The following is a 26,854-nucleotide window of genomic DNA, read 5'->3' on the forward strand; positions in this document are numbered from 1 at the left end:
TTATCAATCCTTGGTATCATTCGGGGTTTGTTGGAACTTGATATGTAGGAGTTATTTATATACGCTGGATATACTTTGTCAGGTGTATGTATTACACTCTGTGGGTTGCCCTCTGACTGTCTGGTGTGTTTTGATGGCAGAAGTTCCTAATATTAATGTAGCCCAATTAATCAATTATTTCCTTTATGCATAATGCTTTTTGTGTCATATTTACCAGTTCTTTGTCTACAAAGGTCAGGAAGATATTCTCCTCTGCTATCTTCTAGAAGCAAAGGGAAGCCCCAGAAGGACTGCCATGCGGCATATCTAGCCAGGAACCAATCAGACTAGAAGAAAAGGAAAAGGGTCCCAAAAGATCTATCTTCAAGAGGAAAAGAAAATAGTACTAATAGAAGAGAATATCTGATTATGGTTGAACAAATGGAAAACAAAAAACACTTACAGTCCTGTGGAAAATCTGTCAACTTCAGAAAGAACAAAAAGTTGCACAGGAAAGAAAATGTCATCATAACACACTACTAGTTAGCAGTGAATAAAAGTCCTAAGTTAAACACTGAATATAAATTTAACAACAACAACAAATAATAGATATCACTATACTAGAAGAATAGAAAGGAGGAGCTAAAAGTAATTCATGGAGTTAAGAGTACAAAATCCTCATCTTCCATAATAGCAAGTTAATAGATAATTAATAAAGTCAATAAATAAAGATGTAACAGAATATGTTTATCTTTTTTTTTTTTTTTTTTTAAGATGGAGGTAAATACCAAAAGAAACTACTTAAAGAGTTTGGGGAGATCGACTTAGGGGTGAGGTGGAATGGGATAGGAAAATGTTGCTTTCCTTCTGAGCTCTGTATATTATTTGAAATTTTGAACTATGTGTATGTATTAATTGGATAACAAAAGAATTAATTTTTCCAAATGAGGCAGGGTAAAGATAGGGGGATATGAACTTGAAGCAAAGAGAAACAATTTGAAATGATTATTTTTTCTTTCTTTAAACATTGTATCTTAGGCTCTAGATTAGATCTTGAAATGAAGGACAACTGAGTCAAAATGATATATATCACAGGCAAACTACTGACCCAGACATTGTAAATTATTTCTAGGAATAGCTAGTAATTCATATTGAATCCAAAGAACACTTCACACATAAGTACATGATAGAATGAGCTCATTTTTTATTTTAAAAAGGAGGGGTGTTCAAGTGTGTATATTTTATGTGTGTGTGTGTGTGTACACTTGGGAAGACTATAAACCCTGACTATAACATATATATACTTTTTAGTTAAAATTTTATTCATGACCATATTCTTAATCACAATATATTTAATTGCAAAACAACCTGTCTTAGAATACTACAGTATGAGATGCATTTGACCAACAGTACAAATACAGTAATTATAATACTCAAATCTTAGGTTCATAGATATTTAATGTATTAGATGTGCACGACAATTAAAAAAAAAAAAACAATCCTGTCTTGAAAACTTTATAGAAGCACTTCTCTTTTCATCAAATATAAGGCTCACATGAGCCTATAACAAAACTTAATACTGTTCATGTGTCAAAGGACAAGGCTAAGCAATAAGTTATTCTTTTAAAAGTATCTATGAACCAGAACAATTTTCTTTTTGAGTTTGAGAAGCCAAAGACTATTAAGGAATATTTGAAGGCTGAATAGAATCAACAAAGGTAAATAAGGAGATTGGGAAGAAAGAAATAGTTCAATATTAACAAAGCAGTATATCTGCCAGGTTCCTGTGCTCAGCCAGATCATCTTGAAAACATGGATTTTGAGTTTAGTAAAGTGTCATACAGTATCTAGTTACATCAGATACCTGATGAAAGTGCTTTTCTGAAACTGTTTCTTCTCTTTTATATATGGACTTTAAAGAAATCCAAACAAATACTGCAATGCAGTGTTTTGAAAAACATATAAACTGCAGAAATGCCCACAATAACAAATGATATCAGGAGGTACAGTAACTGAAATATATCAGGACGTATAGGTACAGTTAATTGAAATGGCATGGTAATGTGAAATGTTAAAAGGAATGGTAATGTGAAATATAAAAAGGATGACTAGATAATTTCTACTTCCAAACTAGATAATTTCTACTTCCATTCTGAAGTAAAATTACAGAATGATGAGCTCATTACTTTATGTAGCAACTAGGAATTGCTACCGTTAAAATATTAATTCTTTCAATGCTTATTTTTGGATTGCCTACTATTTAACAGGTACCATGTTTGGTGCTACACTGATTAATAAAACACGGTTCTCTGCAAAGAAAGAAACCTTGGTCTAGGAAGTACTCATTATATACTTCTTACAAATTTAGTTAAGTATGGCTTTTGGAACTAAAGAAAAAAAATTTTCCAAAAAGTTAACTTTGTAATTAAGAATGCATACGAACATAAATAGTTAAGTCAAGATTTCAGAGGCTCATAAATACTTAGAAACTCTAAATTGCTAATTGACTATTTCAGTTGATGTGATACCTGTCTCATCAACTGCCTGCATATTTTTCCCAAAGTACATTCTTAACACGCAAAAATTTTTAAAACCATGAAACAAACATTTCAGCCATTCTTGCATACCTACTCTTAGTAAAATACAGAACAAGTTGCAATTTTTAATCTGGACATCGACGACAATTTAAACCAATCATATTATTCAAGTGAAACAGATGTCCTGAATTTTGTAACACCATCAGCAAACCTGGAGAGATGCAACTGATTGAATGTGTGAAGCTGTTAGAATTAATCTTCATCATCTCTTTGAAGAGGTATTATCTGAATTTCTTTGGCTATCCTTTCTCCTAATGTCTTATTGTTTGAAGCAATTATTCTTCGTGACATCAAATCAAATGGTCCACCTAAAATCAAATATGGAACATGGTTATATCCTGTACAAAAGTAATTCCTATAAAACTTGCATAGCAATATGTACTATGGTCAATCATAACATTTTAATACTTTCGACAATCTTTAAAAAGATCTATGCTGTCACATAACCATAATGTTTAAGCTTTGATAATACATAAATGAGTTTCTAAGCACCTTCTTTTAGTAAATACCAGTTGTGGAGGGAACTGGTATCTCAATCACACTAGTCTGGAAAATGTCATCTTTTCTCTATTTCACCTTTTGTGTGTTCTATTTCTTCTTTTTATTACTCTTATTACCTCTTTAATGTTTGGGAATCTATGGACAGAAAATCTGACTCCAATGCATTTTCACACCACTCTCCTTCCCATTTCCTTAATACTTTGCTGTCTTTCTCCCAGGCCATTGATGAATTATTTTAACCCAGGTTCGCTCTTTTAAAAATCTCACCACCAGCGCAGAGGAAATACGTAGCCCCTCTAGGCTCAAGGCAGAAAGTGATGTTGGACGAAGTCCATGTTCAACCACCACCATGGTCACCATTCAGAGAACTCTTGGTACAATTCTCAGATTCAGTGACCTTCTTGACTTTTTCTATAGTCTCTCAAGAATTCCTGATACTCATATTTGAAGAGGCTAAGCCATTTATCATTATTAATTCCATGCTACCATTAGCTTCTTATCCTTGCCTCTATCTCGCAATGTTTGTTATTTTGATTGTGTAGAAAATTACTGGCTTTTTTTGCCTTAAGAGCTGAGGTATAACATGTAACAAACATTAAAGGAAAAAAGCCATATATAGAGGAAGGTCCAACAGATATGGAAAGAAAAATGCTTTACTGTCCCATAATTTTACCTGTTACATCCAAGAGTACTCCACCAGCTTCAGTCACAATAACACCAGCACCTGCTACATCCCAGCAGTGAATTCCCATTTCATAATATGCATCTGCAACTCCAGCTGCCACAAGGCACATATTAAGAGCTGCTGTTCCAACACCTCGGATCCTAACAAATAACATTTTAAAAATAAGATAGAAAAAGAAATTATTTCAAATAAGGCATTCCTCCTTAACTTCAGTTTCTTTTAAGTGTTGCCTGATGCAACAGTCATGATGCACTATATAAATGACAAAACTAATCCTATGAAGCAATCATTTGTAACATAAACTATAAAACAAGGATATTTTGGGGAAAAAAACTGAAGAAAATTCTATAATTCTACTATCATGGTATGCATGTATATTCATTGTGGTCTAAACCCAGGGACAATAGCCCCACAATACAAGTAGTTTATAGAAGGGTGAAAATGTACTCCCGGTCATCCCCAACTGCATGGGCATCAGTACGCGTGACCAAAGAGATAACAGCACTGGTGGGCTCTGCTTAGATCTAGGCCTGCCTGGAAAGATTATTTCAGGTTTGCCTTCTCACAGTAGCTTTTCCTTGGAAATATATCAAGTTAAGGTAAGTACAGACATTACTTTATTAGCCATTATAATAATAACTGATTCAGGAAAGAATCATCAATAAACGCTAGGGCTTCCCTGGTGGCGCAGTGGTTGGGAGTGTGCCTGCCGATGAGGGGGACGAGGGTTCGTGCCCCGGTCTGGGAAGATCCCACATGCCGCGGAGCGGTTGGGCCCGTGAGCCATGGCTGCTGAGCCTGTGCGTCCGGAGCCTGTGCTCTGCAATGGTAGAGGCCACAGCAGTGTGAGGCCCGCGTACCGCAAAATAAATAAATAAATAAATAAATAAAAAATAAACGCTAAAATGAGTGGATGAATGATATTTACATATCAAAGTATCTCCCTATAAGATACACAATAATTACAATGGGAAAGATAGCAAGATCATTACCAAGTGATCAAAGTTAATATTCAATAATGGGACAAAAAGGTACCATGTGCCTCCTGATATAATGCACTGAGAAGGAAATAACAGTACTTCTGTAGCATTCCTGCCCCAAATGCATAACCCAAATCTAATCATGAGGGAACCCAACAAATTCAAATCAAAAGGCATACTATAAAATAATTACCCTATGTTTTTCAAAAATGTCAAGGTCATAAAAGATAGACTAAGCAACTGCTCCAGATTAAAAGAAATTGATGAGAAATGGCACCTAAATGCAGTGTATGATCCTGGATTGGATCTTGGATTAGAATTCTTTCAAAATATGAATTAAGTCACTATATTAGGTAATGTATCAAACTTAATTTCCTGATTTTAGTAATTGTGGTTATGTTAAAGAATGTCCCTTTTATCAAAAATATACACACTGAAATGTTTAAGAAGAAGAGGTCATCATATCTGTAAGTTACTACTTTCAAATGGGTTTTACTCAAGCTTCTTTTTTAGTTGTTTAATTTAAACCCCTGAAAATAAAGCAGTCAGGTCTGTTCACTGAGTTCCTTCACTATTTATTTTTAAAGAAATAAGGGGATTCCACATATGAGTGATATCATATGATATGTGGAATATAATTTTTAAAAATGAAACAAATGAACTTACTTACAAAACAGAAACAGACTTACAGATATAGAAAACAAGCCATCGTTACCAAAGGGGAGACACAGTGGGGAGGGATAAATCAGGAGCTTGGGATGAACATACACACACTGGGATGAACATACACACACTACTATATGTAAGACAGATAACCAACAAGGACCTACTGTACAGCACAGGAAACTCTACTCAATATTCTGGGATAACCTTTATGAAAAAAGAATCTAAAAGAGGATGAATATATGTATATGTATAACTGAATCACTTTGCTGTACACCTGAACTAACAAAACACTGTAAATTAACAATACCCTAATAAAATTAAAATAAAAAAAAAGAAATAATGAGAAATTGATGACTAATGTGGTATTTGTTTAGTTTCTTAAAAATAAAAAAAGTACTGCACCTGAGTACATCCTTCATGCCAAAGCAATTTTTCTTTTTAGAAAAGGATCAGAATTACATGATGCCTTGATTTCAAATATATTTTACTGCCTATATTCTTACTATATATCAAATTTAAGAAAGAACTAGCAACCTCAATAAACTTCCATAGGTGTTTGACTGCTTTCCAAATATATAAACCCAAATTAACTTTAGTGGCTTTTTTTAGTTTATAAATAATGGTGTATTTTCCTCCTCTTCTCAAGGGTATGTGATAGTTCACATCTCATGTCATAGAAAGAAAATACCAAGATCGCTCACAAATTATCTCTTGGTATTCTATTCAAACATAGAACCCTAGGCTGGAAGAACAATGCTATATAGGCAGTTCTTCCAGCACAGCATATACGGTATGCTTCTGTCTACTTTTGATGTGTATCAATGGCTCTCAGTCAAGAGGTCTTTTGATCAGAAAGCATATTCTTTTATGGACAAATATTACTAAATATTATTAATTACCAAATAATTGAGGCTGTGGTCTAGATTTTGCATATGTGTCCTGAATTCTATGTTTGTCTGATCCTCCTATACAGCTAGGATGGTATAGAGTAAAAAAGACTATCTTCAGAATCACACAGATTTGAGTTTGCTCCCCTACTCAGTTGCTTAAAAACTATAATTTTGAAAAAGTTTCTTCTTCAAATTTTAGCTTTCTTGTCATCAGAATGGAAATATCAACTTACCTTGGCTCTGGCTGCAATGATTAGAAACAACAGACGTAAAGCACCTAGCAGAGGGCCTAGCATATAAAAGAGCCTCAAAAAATAGTAGCTATATTTATGAAGAAATTATTCCCTAAAGCATGATACCAGAAAACATCATTAAAGTAAACAAATACAGTGCATTTCATTAAACAAATCCCCAAAAATTACACAAAGGAAATTGACCCATAATGATTTACTTTGCCTCATAAATGTCATTTATAATTAATATATAATTATACTTCAATTTAAAATAAAAGGAGGTGGTATCTCTTGGGACAAAGTGAAGGAAAAGCAGGAGCTAAGAGTGAAAAAATTAAAGATCCTGAGAAATGAAAGAGAAACAAGACATGCCAATCCTCACCTCCCACCACCACTTAGCAGAAATTCATAACAGAACCTATACAGAAGGGTAGAACTGACAGGATAAGGAGCTCTGAAACCAGGAACCCAGATTGCAAAGTGAACAGAGACAGAAAAAGCAGACACATCCACACAAATCTACTGTGAAACATCAGACATTGCTAATAAAAGTGTTTGGGGTTTTTTTGACTCATCAAGTGTCTCTGCAAAAAATTAAGCACAGAAATGAACAAAACAAAATAAAACAAGGAAAAAATAAAACAAGAGATGACCGAACTCAGAAAAGAAGTGGGACAAAAAAGACAAAATTCTATCAGAAAAGAAGACTAAATCGCAAGGTCCCCTAAAGAGAACAGATGCAAATGAAAACTTAATAAAGGGCAGTGAGGAAAAGCGATAAAAGAAAGAAGTAAAATGGGTCGGAGAGAAAGTGGCTGCAAGGGAAGAAACAAAGAAGATTTAATGTTCCTGCTGGTGTCTCTGAAGAAGAAAATGAAAACAGCAGAAGTGAACTAATACTTAAACCTAAAACTCAAGAAAACTTTCCAGAAAAAAAAAAAAAAAAGATATGAATCTACCTGTTATAGGGAGAAAACATCCCAGAATGAGCAATTCCAAGATATACCGTTATAAAAGTGTCAGCCATGGAAGATTAAAAGAAAAAAATTTTTCTCAGAGCCTCCAAGTAAAAAATGAAATAATTTAAAAGCCAAGAAGATTAAATTGGCATCAGATTTCTCATAACATACAAAGCAAGGCAACAGTATAGTAGCTTTTTTTTTTTAATTTGGGTTTTTTATTTATTTACTTATTTTAGTTTTGGCTGTGTTGGGTCTTCATTGCCACGCATGGGCTTCCTCTAGTTGCAGCGAGCGGGACTACTCTTCATTGCGGTGCGCAGGCTTCTCATTGCGGTGGCTTCTCTTGTTGCGGAGCAGGGGCTCCAGGCACGCGGGCTTCAGTAGTTGTGGCACACGGGCTTAGTTGCTCCACGGCATGTGGGATCTTCCTGGATCAGGGCTCAAACCCGTGTCCCCTGCATTGGCAGGCAGATTCTTAACCACTGCGCCACCAGGGAAGCCCTGTAATAGCATTTTTAAGAAATGTACTTCAGGACTTCCCTGGTGGCACAGTGGTTAAGCATCCGTCTGCCAACGCAGGGGACATGGGTTCGATCCGTGGTCCGGGAAGATCCACATGCCTTGGAGCAACTAAGCCCGTGCACCACAACTACTGAGCCTGCGCTCTAGAGCTCACGTGCCACAACTACTGAAGCCCGTGCACCTAGAGCCCATGCTCTGCAACAAGAGAAGCCACCACAGTGAGAAGCTCACACACCGCAATGAAGAGTAGCCGCCACTCACCGCAACTAGAGAAAACCCACGAAGCAAAACGTAAATAAATAAAAAATAATAAATTTCTAAAAATAAAAGAAAAAAAAGAAATGTACTTTATACTTTCTTTCACTAAAGATGTTCTATCCAGCCAAGCTGTCTTTCACGTTTCAAGACCATAGAAAAACAGTTTGGAATGTGCCAGATCTCATGGAATACTGTGTACATGTGCCCTTCTCAAGGAATCTACTAAGAGATGAGCTTCATCTAATCTAAAGGTGATTGGTGTTAAATCAAAAACAAACAGAGACCAGCCTTGAAAATTCCCTGAGCAGACAAAACCAGTTTAGTCATGCAAACAAAGCTTAATTTAGCATATTTTGCAAAACTACCTCAACCTGGGTCATTTCTTGCTTATGATTCTGGAAATGACAAGCAAAACTTAAGTTGTTTTTCAAGGCTGATATGAGGTAACCACTAATCAATTCCCTATCATTTAAAAAAATTCTATTATAGCCAATCACTGTGAAGAATAAATAGTCACTGCTTTCTCATTTTATAAGCTTCTTTATAACAATATATGCCTGAGCCTCATTTCATGTTTTGGTCAGGGTGTTCCTGGTTTGCAAACTGTCTTTTTGTGTGTTCACAATAAACTTTTACTAATTATACTTCAGTGATTCGCTGGTTTTAATTCTGTTATTTATGAACTTTTGACACCAGGAAAACTTCATGGAAGGACTGTGAGCATTTTATAAAGTCAAAAACTAAGACCACAGGATGGGACCGTGGGTGAAAGAATATGTAATAATAACACGTCTGACAAAGTATAAAGAATGCAACTTAAAAAACTGGATGAAAAGGGAGAGAAAAAGGGGAAAGTAGAGTAAAATCACTGAATGTCATATAGGTAACAGGCGGAAGCCAAAACGTTCTGGAGCCTTTACAGAGAGTAAATGGTCAAGTAAGAAAAGAGAATATTAAGAGCATTATAAAGAGTTTTAATATAAAAGAAACCCATGAGAATAAAATTGAACCTTTCACAAATTTCTATTTCTAAAAAGAAAAAAAGCAGAGGGGATACACCAAATAAATACAGTAACTATAACATAATATACAAAGTAATTACAATGTAAGATAATACAACAGAATTGAGACCAAACAAAACGGTCATATCAATAAATGAGTAAGCCTACCTTTTTTATGGAAAGAAAAAAGATTTTCAAATTGATTATAAAGCAAAACTCCACTCTATGCTGTATTCAAGAGATGCACTTAAAACTCAGTGATTCAAAAGGACTAAAAATAAGAGTGGACAAAGATTTACCAGGCACAATTCTGATGTCAAAGCAGATTTCAAGTTCAAACATCAAAGTACAATACAGAATGTACTTTTGTTTCAGTGCATATGGAAGTTCCACAAAAATTGATCATATACAGGGCACAAAGAAAACATAAAGTTCCATAATATATATTTATTACAATGTAATAAAACTACAAATTAAAAATGAAATTAAAAAAGCAAAAAAAGTCATTTCCTCGTGGAAATTTAAGAACACAACTCTTGGGTGAAAAGGGAAATACAAACAGAAGTAACAAATTTTGTGAAAATTAATTGAAATGAAAACACATCAGAATCTATGGGATACATTTAAAGCAGTAATCAGATAAAAATTCATAGCCTAAATACTTACATCAATAAAAATCAAAGCATACAAATAAATTCTCTACTTAAAAAGGAAAAATAAAGGAAACAACAAAATGAACAAAAAGAAAGCACAATGATGAAAATAATAAAGCAGAGGAGAAAAACAGTAGACCAGATTAATAAGCAAAATCCTGGTTCTTTGAAAAAACATAAAATAGACAAACCACCAAGTAACTTAATCAAGACTTTTTAAAAAGAAGAAAGCACAAATATACAAAATAAGAAATGATAAGGGGGAAATAACTACTGATACAGAGAGGCCAGAAATAAACTATAAGATTCTACCTTGTATACCTCCATGCAAATAACTTGAAAACTTAGAGGAAGCGGGTAATTACTTAGGCTGTGGAAATGTTCTGGATTAAAGGTGGCCAAAGAGACATGGCAACTAAACATAATACTGACACTAGACTGAATCTTGCACTGGAGGAAGAAAAATGCTATAAAAGACATTATTAGATCAACTGACAAAGCTATATATGTATGGATGGTAGACTAGATAAAGAGCAAATTCATGAAGTCAATAATTGTACTGTGGTTATGGAAGAGAGTATCCTTATTCTTAGGAAATAACAAACTGAAGTATTTAGGGGTAAAGAGCCATAATCTAAATAATTTACCATGAAATAGTTCAGGGAAAGAAAGGAGTATACACAAACACACACACACACATACACAGAGAGAGAGAGAGAGAGAGAGACAGACACAGAGAAAAGAAAGAATGATAAAATGACAAAGCAAACGGGTACAATGCTAACAATAGGTGAATCTGGATAAAGTGTATACTCTTGTTTCTTGTAGTTTTTTATTTCCGAAAATTTTGTTAAATTTGAAATTATTTTCAAATAAAAGTTTTAAAAATTACATTATAAAATTAGAATTACGGTACTGATCCCATGTCTATTAATTAAAAATTTCATTTCTAAAGAAAAATTCATTCCTTAGAATGTCAAATTATCTATAATGTTAACATAGAATGTTCAAATTTTGGGAAAAAGTGAAAAGAGCTTACCCATGGATGGGAAGGCAAAGAAGCCTTTCCATATTAGAAAGAATAATTCTCACAGTCTCTGGTGTTCTGGAAGAGCCCAACTCTGTCACCAAGAGTGATTTGGTAACATCTAAAAGAAAATGTTTTAAATAATCATTAGAGTTTATTAATAAGAATTCTGATAAAAAATTTGACACTTGTAACTCAGAACAAATTGGACATTTTTATTCCTCTTTCTAGTTGTATCATATTTGTTTCTTTCTAAGTCTTTAAATATTAAAATACTTATCAATTTATTATCTCTTTTAGTTATTTTATCATCATTTTTATAATCATCAAAAAGAGTCTAGCTCCTTACACCACCCCCCCAAAAGTACAGAATATAACCAATCTGCCTGCATGCATGACACATTTAGTGGGAAACGAGCAAACGTCTTACATATTTTTTTTTAAAGTGGAATCTAGGGGGCTTCCCTGGTGGTGCAGTGGTTGAGAGTCCGCCTGCCAATGCAGGGGACATGGGTTCGTGCCCCGGTCCGGGAAGATCCCACATGCCACGGAGCGGCTAGGCCCGTGAGCCATGGCCGCTGAGCCTGCGCGTCTGGAGCCTGTGCTCCGCAACGGGAGAGGCCACAACAGTGAGAGACCCGCGTACCGCAAAAAAAAAAAAAAAAAGTGGAATCTAGAAATTAAATAATTTATATATAGATTTGAAAAAGACAAAAATTAAAATTAAATGGTAGCACTGTTGGCAGGAATGTAAAGTGGTGCAGCCATTATGGAAAACAGTATGGAGGTTCCTCAAAAAACTAAAAATGGAGTTGTTGTATGATCCAGCAATCCCACTCCTGGGCATATATCCAGATAAAACTATAATTTGAAAAGATACATGCATCCCTATGTTCATGGCAGCACTATTTACAATAGCCAAGATGCAGAAACAACCTAAATGTCCATCAACAGATTAATGGATAAAGAAGATGTATATACATACAATGGAATATTACTCAGCCATAAAAAAGAATGAAATAATGCCATTTGCAGCTACATGGATGGACCTAGAGATTATGATACTAAACGAAGTAAATCAGAAAGAGAAAGATACCACAAGATATCACTTATATGTGGAATCTAAAATATCACGCAAATGAACATATCTACAAAACAGAAACAGACTCAGATATAGAGAACAGACTTGTGGTTGCCAAGGGGGATGGAAGGATTGGGAGTTTGGGACTAGCAGATGCAAACTATTATACACAGAATGCATAAACAACAAGGCTTACTGTACAGCACAGGGTACTATATTCAATATCTTGTGATAAAGCATGATGGAAAAGAATATGAAAAAGAATATATATATGTATAACTGAATGTTGGGTTAGTTTCTGCTATACAGCAAAGTGATTCAGTTATACATATATATGTATTCTTTTTCATATTTTTTTCCATTATGGCTTATCACAGGATACTGAATATAGTTCCCTGTGCTATACAGTAGAACTTTGTTGTTTATGCATCCTATATATAATAGTTTTATGCCTCATTTTTAATGATTCCCAACTTGAAGTGCCTTTTCCCCCTCAATTTACTAATAACTGGGCCCAATGGCAACAGAACAAAGGAATTCTACAAAGAATTTGAGATGCAGTGGCTGAAGCAATAAAACATGAAGGCCATGAGGGCAGAGAGTCATTCTTACTCATCTTCCTCCCCAGCCCCTGACAAAACGCAAGCCTCAAGTGTCTTCTGCTCCATCGCACTTGCTTCCCCTGCTTCCACTACTACATCCAAAATTGTGGTCACAATTAAAAAGTACAGAGAAAACAGACACAATTTATGAATCAGTTAACACTTGGAGAGCTCTACAGGTTAACATTCAAAAACAGTAGCATACGAATACATAATATCAATCACACCAAAAATTAGAGGATAAACCAACCTTCTTGGCGTGAAACCTGTAGTTTTTGACCATTACAAAAGGCACCTTTTCCTTTCCGGCCAGTATACATCTTATCCTCCATGCAACTGTATACAATTCCAAATTCCATCTGCAGAAGGAAAACAAGTTTCCTTTACCAAACCTGAGTATTCTTTCTCATGTCATCCATACTTTTTCTAAGAAAGTAACAAGAAAATCTGGTATACTAATAATGTTTTCAAATGGCTAAACCATGGGTATTTAAAATGCTAATTCCCAGCTTAGTCAGAGGAAAGAAGTCATCAGACCCAAACACTTGACTCCTGTCTCATCCATTTCTAAATTTAAGGGCACCCACCTTGACCTCTCTCCTTCCTGCCTCAGATGAAGACAGGTTGCTCCTGTTTTCTAGGGTGAATCCTTCTTCCTGTTAAACTTCTCTGAAAAACTGCTCCATCAACTGATCCCTCCTCTCTTGGACTTTCATTCCGGGACTTCTCGCCAAATTTCTTCCTCCCTCACAAAACCTTCAAAACGTTACCTTCTCCTTTTCTCTTCACTGCCAAAGAGTGGTCTAGACTTTGCATCTCCCATTCTCTTACTACACTACAATTTGGCTTCTTCCCTGATCACGCATCTCCTGAAACTCCTTGCAAAGAGATCATCAATGCACTCTTGCTGACCAAATGCGTCTTCTGAAGATTTGGAGACTGCTAACCATCACCAGTTAATCCCATACTCCGTGTTACTGGCAGTATTCTCCTAGACCTCCTACTACACTCACTGATCTGTCTTGGTGTCACAGTTTCTTATGACCTTCTTCTCTGCCTAACCCCTAAAAGTTGTGTTCCCCAGAGTTTTTCATTCTTCCTCTTCTTCCATTTCCCTTTTAGCTCTCTCGATTCTTACAGGTTTGTTCTTTCCAGTCCACAAATTCAACTACCTCTCTAACTGTGGCTCCCACCAACCCCATCTTAACAGGTCAGTAGCTGTGCTTCAGAACCTAGGCTTGCAGAAACCTCAATTGAGGAGGTCAAACTCACTCACTATCTGATCACTCACGCCTCATTCCTTCCCCATTAGTCACTTCCTTCCAATTTTATCTTGAAAACACTTCCTGATTTTTGGCATTTCCTCAGCCATTCTCCCCACCTCCATCTGAGTTCAGAATCACCGGCCCCTCTGGTGTGACCTCTACATTGCTGGAATTATCTGTCACTCTGCACGTAAAAACCTCTACTGGTTTCCTACCACCTAAAAACAAAATCTAAATGTTCTGACACGGACAGGCCATGGTGCCTCACGGCAAGACGACAACTAACTCACCTCATTGGTTCTGCTCCTGCCATTTCCAGAGGTTTGCCCACAATGAACATCTCACTGTTCCCCACACACATCATGCTCTTCTCCAAACTGTTCTTTCTGATTAAAATGCTTTCCTTTTCTTCTTTATCTGGCAAACCCCTAATTTGCTATGACCCAACTCACATGACCAAATTCTAAGACCCATTACATTTAGTATGAAGATTTCCCCAAACAACTCCTGGCAGAATTGGTTACACCCTCTTCATGTTCTCATAGTATTTTTTTTTTTCACAGTTCCACCACATATTACCTTTATCTGTTCACACGTGTAACTCTTGCACTGAACTGGGAGTTCAACAGCCCAGGGCTGATTAAATGAGAAATGCTCACCTATCTCCCTTTGAATGTTCTCAGTGATTAACACAATCCTGTGCCTAAGATTTCATTTGCACTAATCTGTGTTTTTATTTTCAGAGATTTCTTAACTCTCTTGTGTACATGCTGATCAAATATATCTCAAGCCCCTTGAAGACAGTTATGTAAGATGTTAGTAAACATCATTCGTGTTTTGATCAATCAAATACCCAAACAGCACGGAAATGCAACAGGTAGAGATTGTACTCTACTGGGCTTTAGAGACAGCAAGTGTTCAGGTTCCTGAACATAGTCTGCATTTTCTAAACATGCTTGGCCCCTTCCACTTCCTGATGTTTCCCTTCACAATGCCTACTAAAGCATTCCTAGCTCAAAGCACACCTCTTCCATTAAGCATTTCAGACCCTACATCAACGCCTATCTTATCTGACTCTATCATGTATATAATGATGATTAAATACTGAATCATATTTCAGTTATTTGTGTGTATTTTTTCCTTATAAAATCTTCTCAGAAAACATTACATTTTCTTCACTGGAAAAAGTATCATGACAAGTTTAACAGTTCTGCAGTTTATTTCAAAATAATGCAGCTACATAAATTGAATAGAGACAAACCTAAATTTATTATGGAGACACATTTACTCTTTTCTCAGAAAATGAGAGCAAGGCATTTTACCAACCATAAATTTAAACAACATACCTTTTTATTAACAACAAAGCCAATTGAAACAGCTACAAAAGGAAATCTTTAAAAAAAAACACACAAATTTATCAAAATAGAACTTATTTTCAACAAACATGTGTTTTCATAATAAAACTGCTTACAATTTTTTTCATATGAACAGTCTTATCCCTCCTCCCCCAGAACTGTGTGTACAGTATGCAACCCTTTGTGTAAATCGTAGGGGATGGGGAGGGTAGAATATACAGATGCGTACATACAGGATGCTTCTACAGGCATGAGACATCTCTGAAAGGATTCACAAGAAGCTGATAACAATGGTCACCTCCAGAGATGGGTCCTGAGAAGCTGGGGTCAGAAGTGGGAAGGCCACTTGGCACTGTATGCCATTTCATACAATTTAAATGTAGAATTCCATTAATATAGTTTTAATTTTAACAAAAATGGGATCATACTATATATTATAATCTTCTCTATGTTATATAATATTATGAGCATCTTTCCACATTAACATTCCATCACAAAACGATTCTACATCTTAGCTTTATGGCTTTAACAATTCTATTAGTAAAGATACATACAGCTAGCTACATGGTAACTTCAAATATAACAACTATGTGTCATCCCACCAAACTAGGCTACTCATTTGAACTCTCACTGGCAATTCTATCAGGCTTTCTTCTAAATATCCTGAGTTATATACTTACTTTGTGCCAGGCACTAGAGTAAGTTCTTATATAAATGTACAACTCATTGAGTCCCATCAACAAGCAATTCTATGAGGCAGGTACCATTAATGTGCCCATTTTATAGAATGAAAAAAAAAACTGAGGCCTAGAAAGATTAAGCAACTTGCTCAAGGTCACGATTCATACATCCTAAAACCCATGCTCTTTTTAACAGTTTTTTTCTCCTGGATTGAACCCATTCTATATAGACAACACTCCAGTATTGAGTTAGTTATTTCCTTAATTAATCTCAAAGGAGCAATGTTGCTTGCATACATTTTTATGTGGTTTCAACAGTGAGAAAAAGAATAGTAAACAGGGCACTTCCCTGCACTAGACAAGTCTACAACATTAATACTTCATCACCTCTTCCATAGCTGATGAAAATTATGCATAATACACTTACAAACTACTCTACAATTTACACAGTTCTCTAAAGTATATATGTTTGTGAACAAAATATCCAACAGTCCATTCAGTTAATACAGTAACAGCAATTACAATATTAAAATTTTTAAAACATACCCATGTACAAAGTTAGTTGTTCCATCAATAGGGTCAATGATCCACGTAGGGCTGTCAGTTAAAATACTTTTTTCCCCAGCTGCCACAGATTCCTCACCAATGAAACTAAAATCAAAAGTGACGAACTCTGAATCTTTACATTGCTTTCAACAATTTTCAAACCTTAAGCTACCCAGGGTCTACTATAAAACACAACAAAAGTCCGTACACTACACTTTTCTATTGTTTTTCCTGCAGACTGATGAAAGTGAGAAAGTTTTACTTCCCCCAGAACAAAGTCATGTGAAAAATAACAGAATCTGAAATTCTCAAATGTAATGCCAGGATAAGTGAAGGCACACATGCTGAAAAGGGAATTTGTTGCTGAGAACTTACTAAGGAAATGTGGAGGTTTTAAAAATAAGTCCACAGATTCTCTCATACTCCTCTCTTCAAGAGGTAGAGCCTAACACCCTTTGCCTTGAGTGTGAATTTGGACTTAGTGACTCGTTTCTAACCAATAGAACAAAGTGGAAGTGACAACGTGCAACTTGGAAGACTCGTTCACAAAATGGCACTGAGGTTTCCATCTTATTCACTCTATTTCTTCCTCCCTCCCCTTCCCTCTGTTGCGCTGGGGGAAGCCGGCCACCATGTTATCAGCTGCTCTGTGGAGAGGCCCAGATGGTAAGGAACTGAGCGGAGCTGCCGCAGACAACCCATGAGGAACTGAAGTCACCAACAATCACATAAGTGAATGGCCCCTTCAGCCCCAGTTGAGCCTGAGGTGACCCACAGTTTGACTATGACGTTACGCGACCCTGGCAAGAACAACACAGCCCAGCTACTACCACATTCCTGACCCTAGAAAACTCTAAGATAATAAATGTTTGCTGTCTAGAGCTGCTAAGTTTTTAGGGTAACTTGCTATACAGCAGTAGATAATATACAGAACATTAAATAAGTCAATGAGAAAGCAAATCACCCACCAAAATTACTGTGTTTACATGCTTTCCTAAAACACGCTACACAGTAAATCTCAGGTGAATTCTGTAAATGGTGTCTGAGTTCACTGGATTTCTTCTTTCCGTTGCTACTTTCTTTTTTATTTATGTCCTTTATTCAATACTGAACAGTCCTAATAATCATTATCATAATTTTCTTGTATCTCTTTTTCTCTTGGCTATAAACCTTTTCATTGAGAAGACATATATTTAGCTTTAAACATTTTTTTTCTCCTCAGTGACTAAAATACCAGGAATGGCCAATGGCATGATCACGAAGAAGTAGAGAATGACAATGTTAAACCCTTAAAATGATGACAATATTTTGGTTATATTTCTGTGCCTATAAAGAAAGCCCTGATTTTAGTATTTTCTCTCAAACTCCTTAAAGATACCATGACTTTAGCACCTAAAAAAGTTTGCAATATAGAGAATAAAACTGAACTTTTAAATCTTGTCTATGCCAGCCACTTGTCACGTCAACTTCCCAGCATCCAAACACTCCTCTTACTATAAAGGAATCCAAATAGGCCCTGTTCACTGCTCCCTGGAAATGTGAGCTTAGGCAAACAATCTCAGTTCAGCTAGCAGATGTTCTTGCCCAGGATTTGTAATCTTGAGCTAATGGGGTAAAGATATCCAAAGTGAGCAGGGTCAGGAGTGAGGCTACCAGCAGCATCTGAAGCAATGGCTCCTAACCCTAACCCTAACCCTAGCCCTAACCCTAACCCTAACCCTAACCCAATCCTAACCAGCTCTGCCTTCCTCCCTGGTTCCCACCTGAGCCCTGCTCTCAGGGCTCCTGAGCTGCCCAACACCCTCCAAATAAATTCCCGTTCAGCTTAAATTAAGTATAGTCAATTACTGAGTCTAAAATCAAAATTTCTGTCTAGTACTATTGACTCCAACCTAGATTTCATTTTTATCACAAGAAATTGAAATAAGAAATACCTGTGAGATGGATACTTTTCCTTTATGGAAGAGATAAGCATTTTTTCAACTTTTTGGTCAGTAGCAGTTACCAAATCAACTGGAGAACTTTTGATCATAATATTCATTTCGTTTTTTAGGGCTTCACGAGCCATCTAAAAAGATTTTTTGGTAAGCAAATAGGAAAAGCATAAGTCATTTTAAATCAAACTAAAAGATGAAATACAGAAATGGTTTGAAACATTCAATCTGTCTTAAATGATATTCTTAAATATTTCTTACCACAGTGTAAATAAAATAAATCCTTAGGGGTTATGACCTTCTAGGTATAAAATCACAGAATCTTACATCCTATTTTAGATTCACAACTGTCATCACAAAAAGTTTAATGACACAAAATTAAACTATCACTCCACTAAAGTTCAATAAAATGAAAACAGATACAGATTAATCAAAGTATATGTTTTGTTTAACAAGGCAACCACACGCTGTCCACATCCAACACATCATGGCTGAAAAGATTTCAGTTCATACCTCTCCAGCTTGTCTGGCTAGGGTTACTGCATAATCCATGCATTCCTGCCAAGGATCAGCCATCTTCGGAACAGATTTAACACGTACAAAGATACAGCAGTTACAAATCTCTAAAAATCTTAATCATAGAATAGTTAGGTCACAAAAACAGCTCAATTTGCAACATACTTTTATTCAGGATTCACCCTCTACCTGATTCTAGAGTTCAGTTTTTTTCAGTATTCACTCACAGGTCCATTAAGAAACACTTTTTATCTAAATTACTTCACTTCTATTGTAGAAACATTTTCATAACAAAAAATTTTATTCTATAAAATTTTATTTTATTCTATAAAATTATTTTATTCTATAAAATTTTATTCTATAAAAGTGTCTCCCAAAGTGCCCATACCATACAACATTTTAAAAAACAGCATTGGTCTAGGGAATGGAGAAGAAAGGACACAAGAAATATCTTAAAAGACAGGTGCATGTTTGGGTTAAGAATAAAGTGAAAATTAGAGAAAGAACACAGGGAACACAGATAGTTTTCAGTATCTGCAGTTTTGGCATCCGTGCATTCCACTAGCCACAGATAGAAATTAAAGAAGCTCTGAAGGGAAGGGGTAGAAGGCACATGTACTAATTGAATGTCAGGTAGTTCAGTACTTTATACATGCAAATTTATTTTTAATGAGGTTGTAAAGATGAAGAACTTAAAGCTCAGTGATTATAAATAACTTGCTTTATTAGACAGATGACCCAGTCAGAATTCGAACTCAATTCTGAATTTAAAGTCCACTGCTCTTTCTATCATAACATTCTGAGGAAAGAAAATTCCAGGACTAAAAAAATAACAATAAAGTAAAAAAGGAATTTCCTCAAGTTTCAGAGAGGAAAAAAAACAACACATTTTTGTCTTCTGAACTGTCCAGCTTTCCACTTACTTCTGAAGAGAAGACTAAACTAACTCACCACTGGCTTGACCACACTCTCAAACCTGCACCCAGGACAGTGAAGCTTTTCAAGCTGTCAGACTCAGAAAAATGTGGATCATTTATAAAACAACCCTAATTTTGTCATCTTTATATTTGAGAATAACTTACACAGAGTTTCACCTTGAAGACTGGTCGGAAATCCCAATCATGGTGCTCACAGTATAGGAATGGGGAGGGGAAGAGAGGGAGGGGAAGGGAAGGGAGGACAAAGGACAGATACTTTGAGCTGTTTCTGCTAGTTGCTTCTTCTTCTTGATATGAGCGTTTAAATAATTTTAAAAGGAAGCCACTTTTTGAGTTATAGGAGTAACTGCTTAGAGCACTTCAAGAATTGTTTCCAAACTTTATTTTTTCATTCTTACTTACTCCCATTTCTTTCTTCTAGGCTTAAACAGAACTAGATGTTCTCACTATGAATCTGCTTTCTAGCCAGAAACTTTGCTTAAGCCATTCATATCTCCCTGTACTAACAGCACTGATATCTCCTACCAATTTTTCCAGGCTCACTTCAAAAGCTACCCTTTCTTCTAGGGATTCTCCACCCAGAAGTCATAATCTGTTTAACCATTCAAGAGCTATGTGCTGAATATCTATTATATGCTGTGCAATGCATCACAGTGAGGAAAAACAGGCAGAGTTCACACTTACTCTCTAGTGGGTAGTCAGGTATTAATCAAAAAAAAAAATCACAGACCACATGCAACATCACAAATGCAATAAAGGCTACGCAGAAGTGCAATGAGAAGCATGTAACAGGGGAACTCTGACCTGGTCTTAGGTACCAGATACGGTTTCCCTAAGAACATGGTTCAACCAAGATTTGACGGACAAGAGAATAGGTATTAACTAACTCAACTGCAGGACTCCTGGTATGTGAAGAGCAACTGAAAGGCCTAAGTGTGACAGCTCACAGATCAAGAGAAATGGGGGAGGGGTGAGGCCGGGGGATAGTAGGGCTCATCCCTAGCGAGGCCTTAGAGGTAAGATTTTGATTTGAGAGCCATGAGGAATCACTACATTGTGGCTGCTGAACAGAATGGATTAGAGGGTGGAGGGAAGAGTAGACAGTGGGGATATTTGCTTTGGGAGGTAAAGCTGAGGGCACTTAGCAATAGATTGGATATGGAGTATGAGGGAGAGGAAGAGTTTAATGATGCCCAGATATCTCACTTTGGCAACTGAATGGATAATGGTGACATTTACTGAAACACGGAGCAATAGAAGAGTCAAATTTGGGATCTGGGTAGGAGGTCGGGAGAACAAAAGTTTAATGAGTAGAGAATGAGGAACCTTTGTGAAACCAAAAGAAGATGTCAATTAGGCAGCGGACTGTATGCATCCTGACCTCAGAGGAGAGGTATGGCCTGCAGATTTAAATATGCAAGTCACCTGAGTAGGCAACAACTGAGTCCTGAGTCCGAATGACATTCCTTAGGAGGGAACATGCTATGAGAAGCTCAGAGGACACCCAAGCCTGGAAGACCCCATAAAACTTTGTACATCACTCTTAGGGCACTCAGGAATGTTTCCTTACATTTCGGTCATTTGCGTGCATGCCTTATCTTTCCAACCAGTTTTGAGTATATCTCAAAAAGGAACACATTTTGTTCACCTTCACTTTCTCAAAGACAAACACATGAAACATTTTCAACTTTTTCTGTCCTGGTTCCCACCTTCCCTGCGGTGGGAGCCATGCCACCTTCCTGCCACCTGTCCCCAGCAGCGGGACTGCGGACAGCACGGGATCAGGGGCTTACACCGGGACTACACGCCCCTGGACGTATGCCAGGTCTCTCTGAGCTTCTTTGGAATCGGTAAAGTGAAAAAGAGGGAATTATTCTACACAAGCTGCCGCAAAGGTTCAGCGAGATCCCGGGGGCGAAACCGCTACACACGCAGGGACCGTTCCTGGTGTCACTCAGCCGTGGCTCAAGACAAAACAGCAGGGGTGAAGGCGCCCCAACTGCGGCCTCTGTCGCTGGGCGCCACCCCGCACCGCTGACCGAGCCCACCCACTCCAAACCACTCCGGAGAGCCGCCCGCGTCCGCAGCGCCCGACGACCCCGCCCAAGGGCTGGTGCGGGATCGCAGGAAGGAAGGTCTCACCTCTGGGTGAAGGGCTAGAGGCTCGCTAAGATACCAGCCGCATCCAACGCTGGCCTCTTCCGGAGAGAGAGGAGGGTCAGGCTGGTAACGCCTCCGACAGGAAGTCCCGCCCCTGCAGCCCCGCCCACGGGGTTCGTCTTCTTCTGGCCCCGCCCCACAACGGAGCATAGCCCTCCAACCCCCAACTCCCTGCCCCACCCCCAGACCCAAGCTGCGCTGGTGATCGCTTCCTGACCCGTCCCCCTCCGCCTGGTCCTTCCAGATCTGACCTCTTCTTTTTCGTCTGTGGTTCTTCTGACTTTCTTTCTCCTGCCTGTACATTCTTCTGTAATTTAAAAAAAATTCCTTTCCTCTATTTTGCCCATCCCTTATGTCTTCCATTCCTTCCAATTTTCCTGTTTCCCTTTCTTTGTCCCAGTCTTTTATTCCATGCTACCCTTTTGGCAAAACACAAACTGGAGATACGACTCTAGCTTTGCAACTTTTGTTAAAACTGTGCTGGGTAAACCTACACTATATACATATTGTAGGGGTTCATAAGGGAGCGTCCCCCAAATGTTCCATTTTTGCATGAGGATTATTTTGAGCTAAAGGCAACTGAGACCTGGTGAGTGAAAGAGAAAATACTCTCCCTCCCTTAACTACCTAGAAGAATTTAAACTGGAAATTTTTCTCAGAAAAGAGTTATTACTGGAGATATGCTTTATCTAAAGGGCCCCATCTATATGGTAGGGCAAATATCTAATTACCAAACATCTGCTTTTCTTATCATCCTCCTGTCCTTGGAAGCCCCAGGCCCCCATCTCATTTCCTTAGCTCAGGATGGCATGTAGTCCTCATTTTACTTTTCTGCCTCTGACCCTCTCATGCACGTGGGGTCTCTGGCCCCTTTATGTGTGGAGGATTCTCATATGTATAAAATTAAATTTGATTTTCTCCTGTTAAATCTGTCTCATGTCAATTTAATTCTTAGACCAGCCAGAAGAACTTAGAAAGTTTCCTAGAGGAAAGTTTTCTTCCTCCTCAACAATATACACTATAGTAAACCTATGATAGGTAGACAGACAGACATTTATTGGCCAGAACCAACTAACTGCCCCTATTCTCAATAATTCATTTGGTAACCATGTAGTGAGGACTTACCATGCTTCAGGCACTTTTGTTTTCATATGCATTATTTTACTTAAAGGTTGCAACAGTTCCATGAGAAGATATGATCAGCTTCATCATATGGACGAGGAAACTGAGGCTCAGGGGAAGTTATTTATCCTCAAGTCACACAGCAAGAGCAAAGAGTAGAACACACTGACTCCAAAGTCCATATTCAGGGAATACATAGTATGATAAGCTTGCATCACATGAAATACAAGGACTAGTCTATGGTCCTTAAAATAGTTCCACTTCGGGCTTCCCTGGTGGCGCAGTGGTTGAGAGTCCGCCTGCCAATGCAGGGGACGCGGGTTCGTGCCCCGGTCCGGGAAGATCCCACATGCCGCGGAGCGACTGGGCCCGTGAGCCATGGCCGCTGAGCCTGCGCGTCCGGAGCCTGTGCTCCGCAACTGGAGAGGCCGCAACAGTGAGAGGCCCGCGTACCGCAAAAAAAAAAAAAAAAAAAAAAAGACAGGATATTGTCACCAATGTGTTGCAAATGAGAGTTCTCAAAAATGAATGACATGGAGTCTGGGACCAAACCTCACAAAAAGCCAGAACTTTGTCTCCTTCTAAGTATCTGATTTGAACACCTCAATTTGTCTAGCAAATGATGCTTTTGTCTTCTTGATTAAAAAAACTAAAAAAAAAAACTTTAGAAATTAGCTTTTTGGTTCTTCATTGTCAATCATCTTAAAATAAAAATCTTGCCAACTCTGTGGTGACAAGTGTTGGTTTTTAACCAAATAAAATTTTCCAGGCATTTGCAGAAATGTCATTTGAGTCCTCTTTAAGTCCCGTTTAAATAAACAAAGCTGCTAATATCGGTGTAATCGAAGAGTAGATAGAATATCTCATTCCTTCAAATTAAAACCATTTCAAGCTTCCTACCTCTAGTGAGCAAGAAGTACAATCTTTTTCTAGGAGCCTCAGCTGCTACTTTACAATTGTCCTCAAGTAACTCAGGGATTTTTCAGTCCAAGGAGGTTGTTCTGCTTTCAAATGCCTGACTGAAAGTAAAATGAAGAATCCTCTAGTACACAGGGAGGTCTAGTGCTCCGATCTGGTTTTGGCAGTGTTGCAAACTGGTCCCACACAATCCAAAAGATTTTTGTCCAGTGCTGTGAGTGGTTCAGATGGCTGCAGAGACCTTGGTACCTAGTGCATTGATCTTGGCTTCCCAAAAGGGCAATTGTTAAAGCTATAGTCACATCTGCAGCTGGTGTTCCCAACCCCGAAGACTGTCTGCTGCGCCAAGGTGGTTTGGGGTTACAGAGGGGTCAGGTTCCAGCCTTAGCCACACACTATACCAGGACAAAATCTGCTCCCTGGCGTGGTGACCAGATCACTGTTCCAGACTTCCCTAATGGGGTCCCTCTTGGGGGCCTCTGATATCCTTTCCTACCAGCGGACTTACATCCATGACAGAGGTTCCAATTATGCTAAACCTCAAAATGGAAGACAGGCCAGATCCAATGCCCCTGACACCTCCCCAGACACCTGACTATTCGTGGAGGGGTTCTGGGAAGGATGGCCTTTGTCAAGCCACAGAGTGCTCTGGTCATCACCTACATGAGTGATAGGTGCCTTGTATTTGCATAATAAAGAGCACCCTGCATGCTGATTTCTTCCCCTGCAATCTTGGGTATCTTGCTAACTTTATTTAGTCCCTGGAGCTGACTTCTTTTAAATGGCAACTCCTTTCACTAAAAACAAAAACAAAAAAAACACATACAGATTCCACCTACCAAGACCTTCTTAATTAATAGTTAATTATTCAGTGGACTTTGATTAAAAATGACAAAAATTTATAAACACAAAATGCAGGTTCCTTATGGGTGGAATCTTCAGGATACCTAACAAGATTTCACATTTTGACATAACATAGGTTGGAATTACAGACAGAGTTTTTAGTTCTGGAAAAAAATGTATCATAGAATCATCTCTATTAAAGGTTGGAATGAAAGTTTATTTTTTAAAAAATGGCTTATCCCTCTACCTCTGGATCTTTTGTCTAACCAATCATGGCTGTGTAAAACGTGTGAAAGGAAAATCAAAATGGAGTTGGTATTGCTAAGAGAGCTCTCTAAAATGGAGCCAGCCAGGAGGCCATCAAGGAAGTGTGACTTATGCATGTCTCAGACAAAATGAAACTTTTGACCACTTATTATCTTAACACATGCATCCAGAACATCTACCCAATGTTCCAGAAACTCAAGATATTTATTGGACCCTTACCCTAAAATAACTCATGAGAGCCTTAAGGACAAATATTTCCTTTCTTGAATCAGGGTCAGTCATAATTCTTGAACAATCTTGTGGCTTTTGCCTGCATAAGCTCCTTTCTCTCCCCTGCAATACTCTTTCAGTTTTACCCGAATCTGTGTCTCCTGTCTCTCTCTCTCTTTTTTTTTTTAATTTTAAAATAATTTTTTTTTTTTTTTTGGGGGCCATGTTGCACAGCATGTGGGATCTTATTTCCTGACCAGGGATTGAACCCAGGCTCCCTTCAGTGTGGAGTCTTAACCACTGGACTACAAGGGAAGTCCCAAATCTGTGTCTCCTGAATTGCAATTCTTAAGACTTCAAATAAAGCCTTTTGTTCTTTGCAGCCTTGATACTGATTATTGTTGGACAAATGGTTGGTATGAACTCAAGCAATTAGTTAGCCTGCTTTATGCCTCTCATTCTTAAACAATAAATAAATAGCTTGAATAACTTCATCCCCATCCAAATTAGACAAATTTTCCTACATAAAAATCTCAATCTTCCATGATACATCTATAAGATAAATAAAATATATTCCATTTGTACACATTAATCTGCTTTTAAGGTGCAAGATCAAACATACAGAGAGTAACCATAGTAATTATAGAGTTTACTATGTGTTAGGCATTATTCTGAGGACCTTATTAATACTAACTCATTTAATCTTCACAACAATATCATGAGGTAGGTACTATCGTTATCCCCACTTTCCACATGAATTTAGGCATAGAGAGATTAAGTAACTTGACCAATGTCAACCAGTTGGTGACAGAGCTGAAATTGCAGACCCCGGCATAATCTGGCCCTAGAGTATATGATATTGACTTCCATAGATATTAATGATTAATTAATTTAATGTTTTATGAGCACCAACTCAATTAAAAGTATTGGTTAAAAACTGTAGGGAATTCAAAGAATAATATGTGGTCCCTGCTCTCAAGAAACTTATATTTTGGTTGTTGCTTTAAGTAGAAAACAGCAACTGTGAGTGGTTACTCTTGTCAACCTGAACCCATTGCCCTGCCCGTGGTGTTAATGTCCCAGAGTTTTATGCCAGAATTACAGGCTTAGGAGTTAAGCAAGATCTTAAACCTCAGTTGAATCTCTTCATTTTACAGATTTGAAAACTGAACTGCAGAGAAGTGTCTTGTTCGAGACCACAAAGTTAAGGATAAAGAGCAACTAGAAAGGCAGTTTCTGGTCTCCCAATCAGTAAAATATGTTCATGAAAATGTACATAAGTCAAATTTATGCAAGCTTAATTATATTTTAAGCCCCTAAGTGGAGATTTCCATTTAAAGGAGTCAGTAGTAAAGTATTTCATGTAGGCAATTAACATTTTATAAAATGAATAATAACCATGCCAAACCAGCACGTTGATGAATCTTGGTATTAACATACTGGATTTGGTGAAATAAGAAAAA

The 26,854-nt window shown here is 37.5% G+C and overlaps 1 protein-coding gene across 2 annotated transcripts; it reads right to left on the minus strand.

The window, feature by feature from the left end:
- Positions 1–1,159: 1,159 nt before the first annotated feature.
- On the minus strand, positions 1,160–22,114 carry IMPA1 (inositol monophosphatase 1). 2 transcript variants are annotated; one of them, XM_030839184.2, is made up of 9 exons: positions 22,014–22,114; positions 18,931–19,048; positions 18,418–18,551; positions 16,484–16,588; positions 15,249–15,294; positions 12,888–12,996; positions 10,967–11,075; positions 3,751–3,902; positions 1,160–2,884 (listed from the first exon to the last, which is right to left on the minus strand). In XM_030839184.2, exons 2-9 carry the CDS (start codon positions 18,991–18,993, stop codon positions 2,769–2,771), a joined length of 834 nt encoding a protein of 277 aa, XP_030695044.1. In that variant the 5' UTR covers positions 18,994–19,048; positions 22,014–22,114; the 3' UTR covers positions 1,160–2,768. The 2 variants fall into 2 exon arrangements, with proteins under 2 accessions (XP_030695044.1, XP_060143193.1); XM_060287210.1 differs by having other exon boundaries at positions 18,931–18,993; positions 22,014–22,111.
- Between the last annotated feature and the right edge of the window lie 4,740 nt (positions 22,115–26,854).

This window comes from Globicephala melas, chromosome 17 (genome assembly GCF_963455315.2).
Source record: "Globicephala melas chromosome 17, mGloMel1.2, whole genome shotgun sequence".
In the NCBI taxonomy this organism is placed as follows: domain Eukaryota; kingdom Metazoa; phylum Chordata; class Mammalia; order Artiodactyla; family Delphinidae; genus Globicephala; species Globicephala melas.

Bases quoted from the DNA above. Each gene is read 5' to 3' on its own strand.
- IMPA1 (XM_030839184.2), bottom strand. From the start codon at position 18,993: ATGGCTGATCCTTGGCAGGAATGCATGGATTATGCAGTAACCCTAGCC. The intron at 16,589-18,417 runs GTATTTCTTATT...TTTTGATTTTAG, and splicing joins GAAAAGTATCCATCTCACAG to TTTCATTGGTGAGGAATCTG. The intron at 12,997-15,248 runs GTATGTTGTTTA...TTCCTTCTGCAG, and splicing joins GCTTTGTTGTTAATAAAAAG to ATGGAATTTGGAATTGTATA.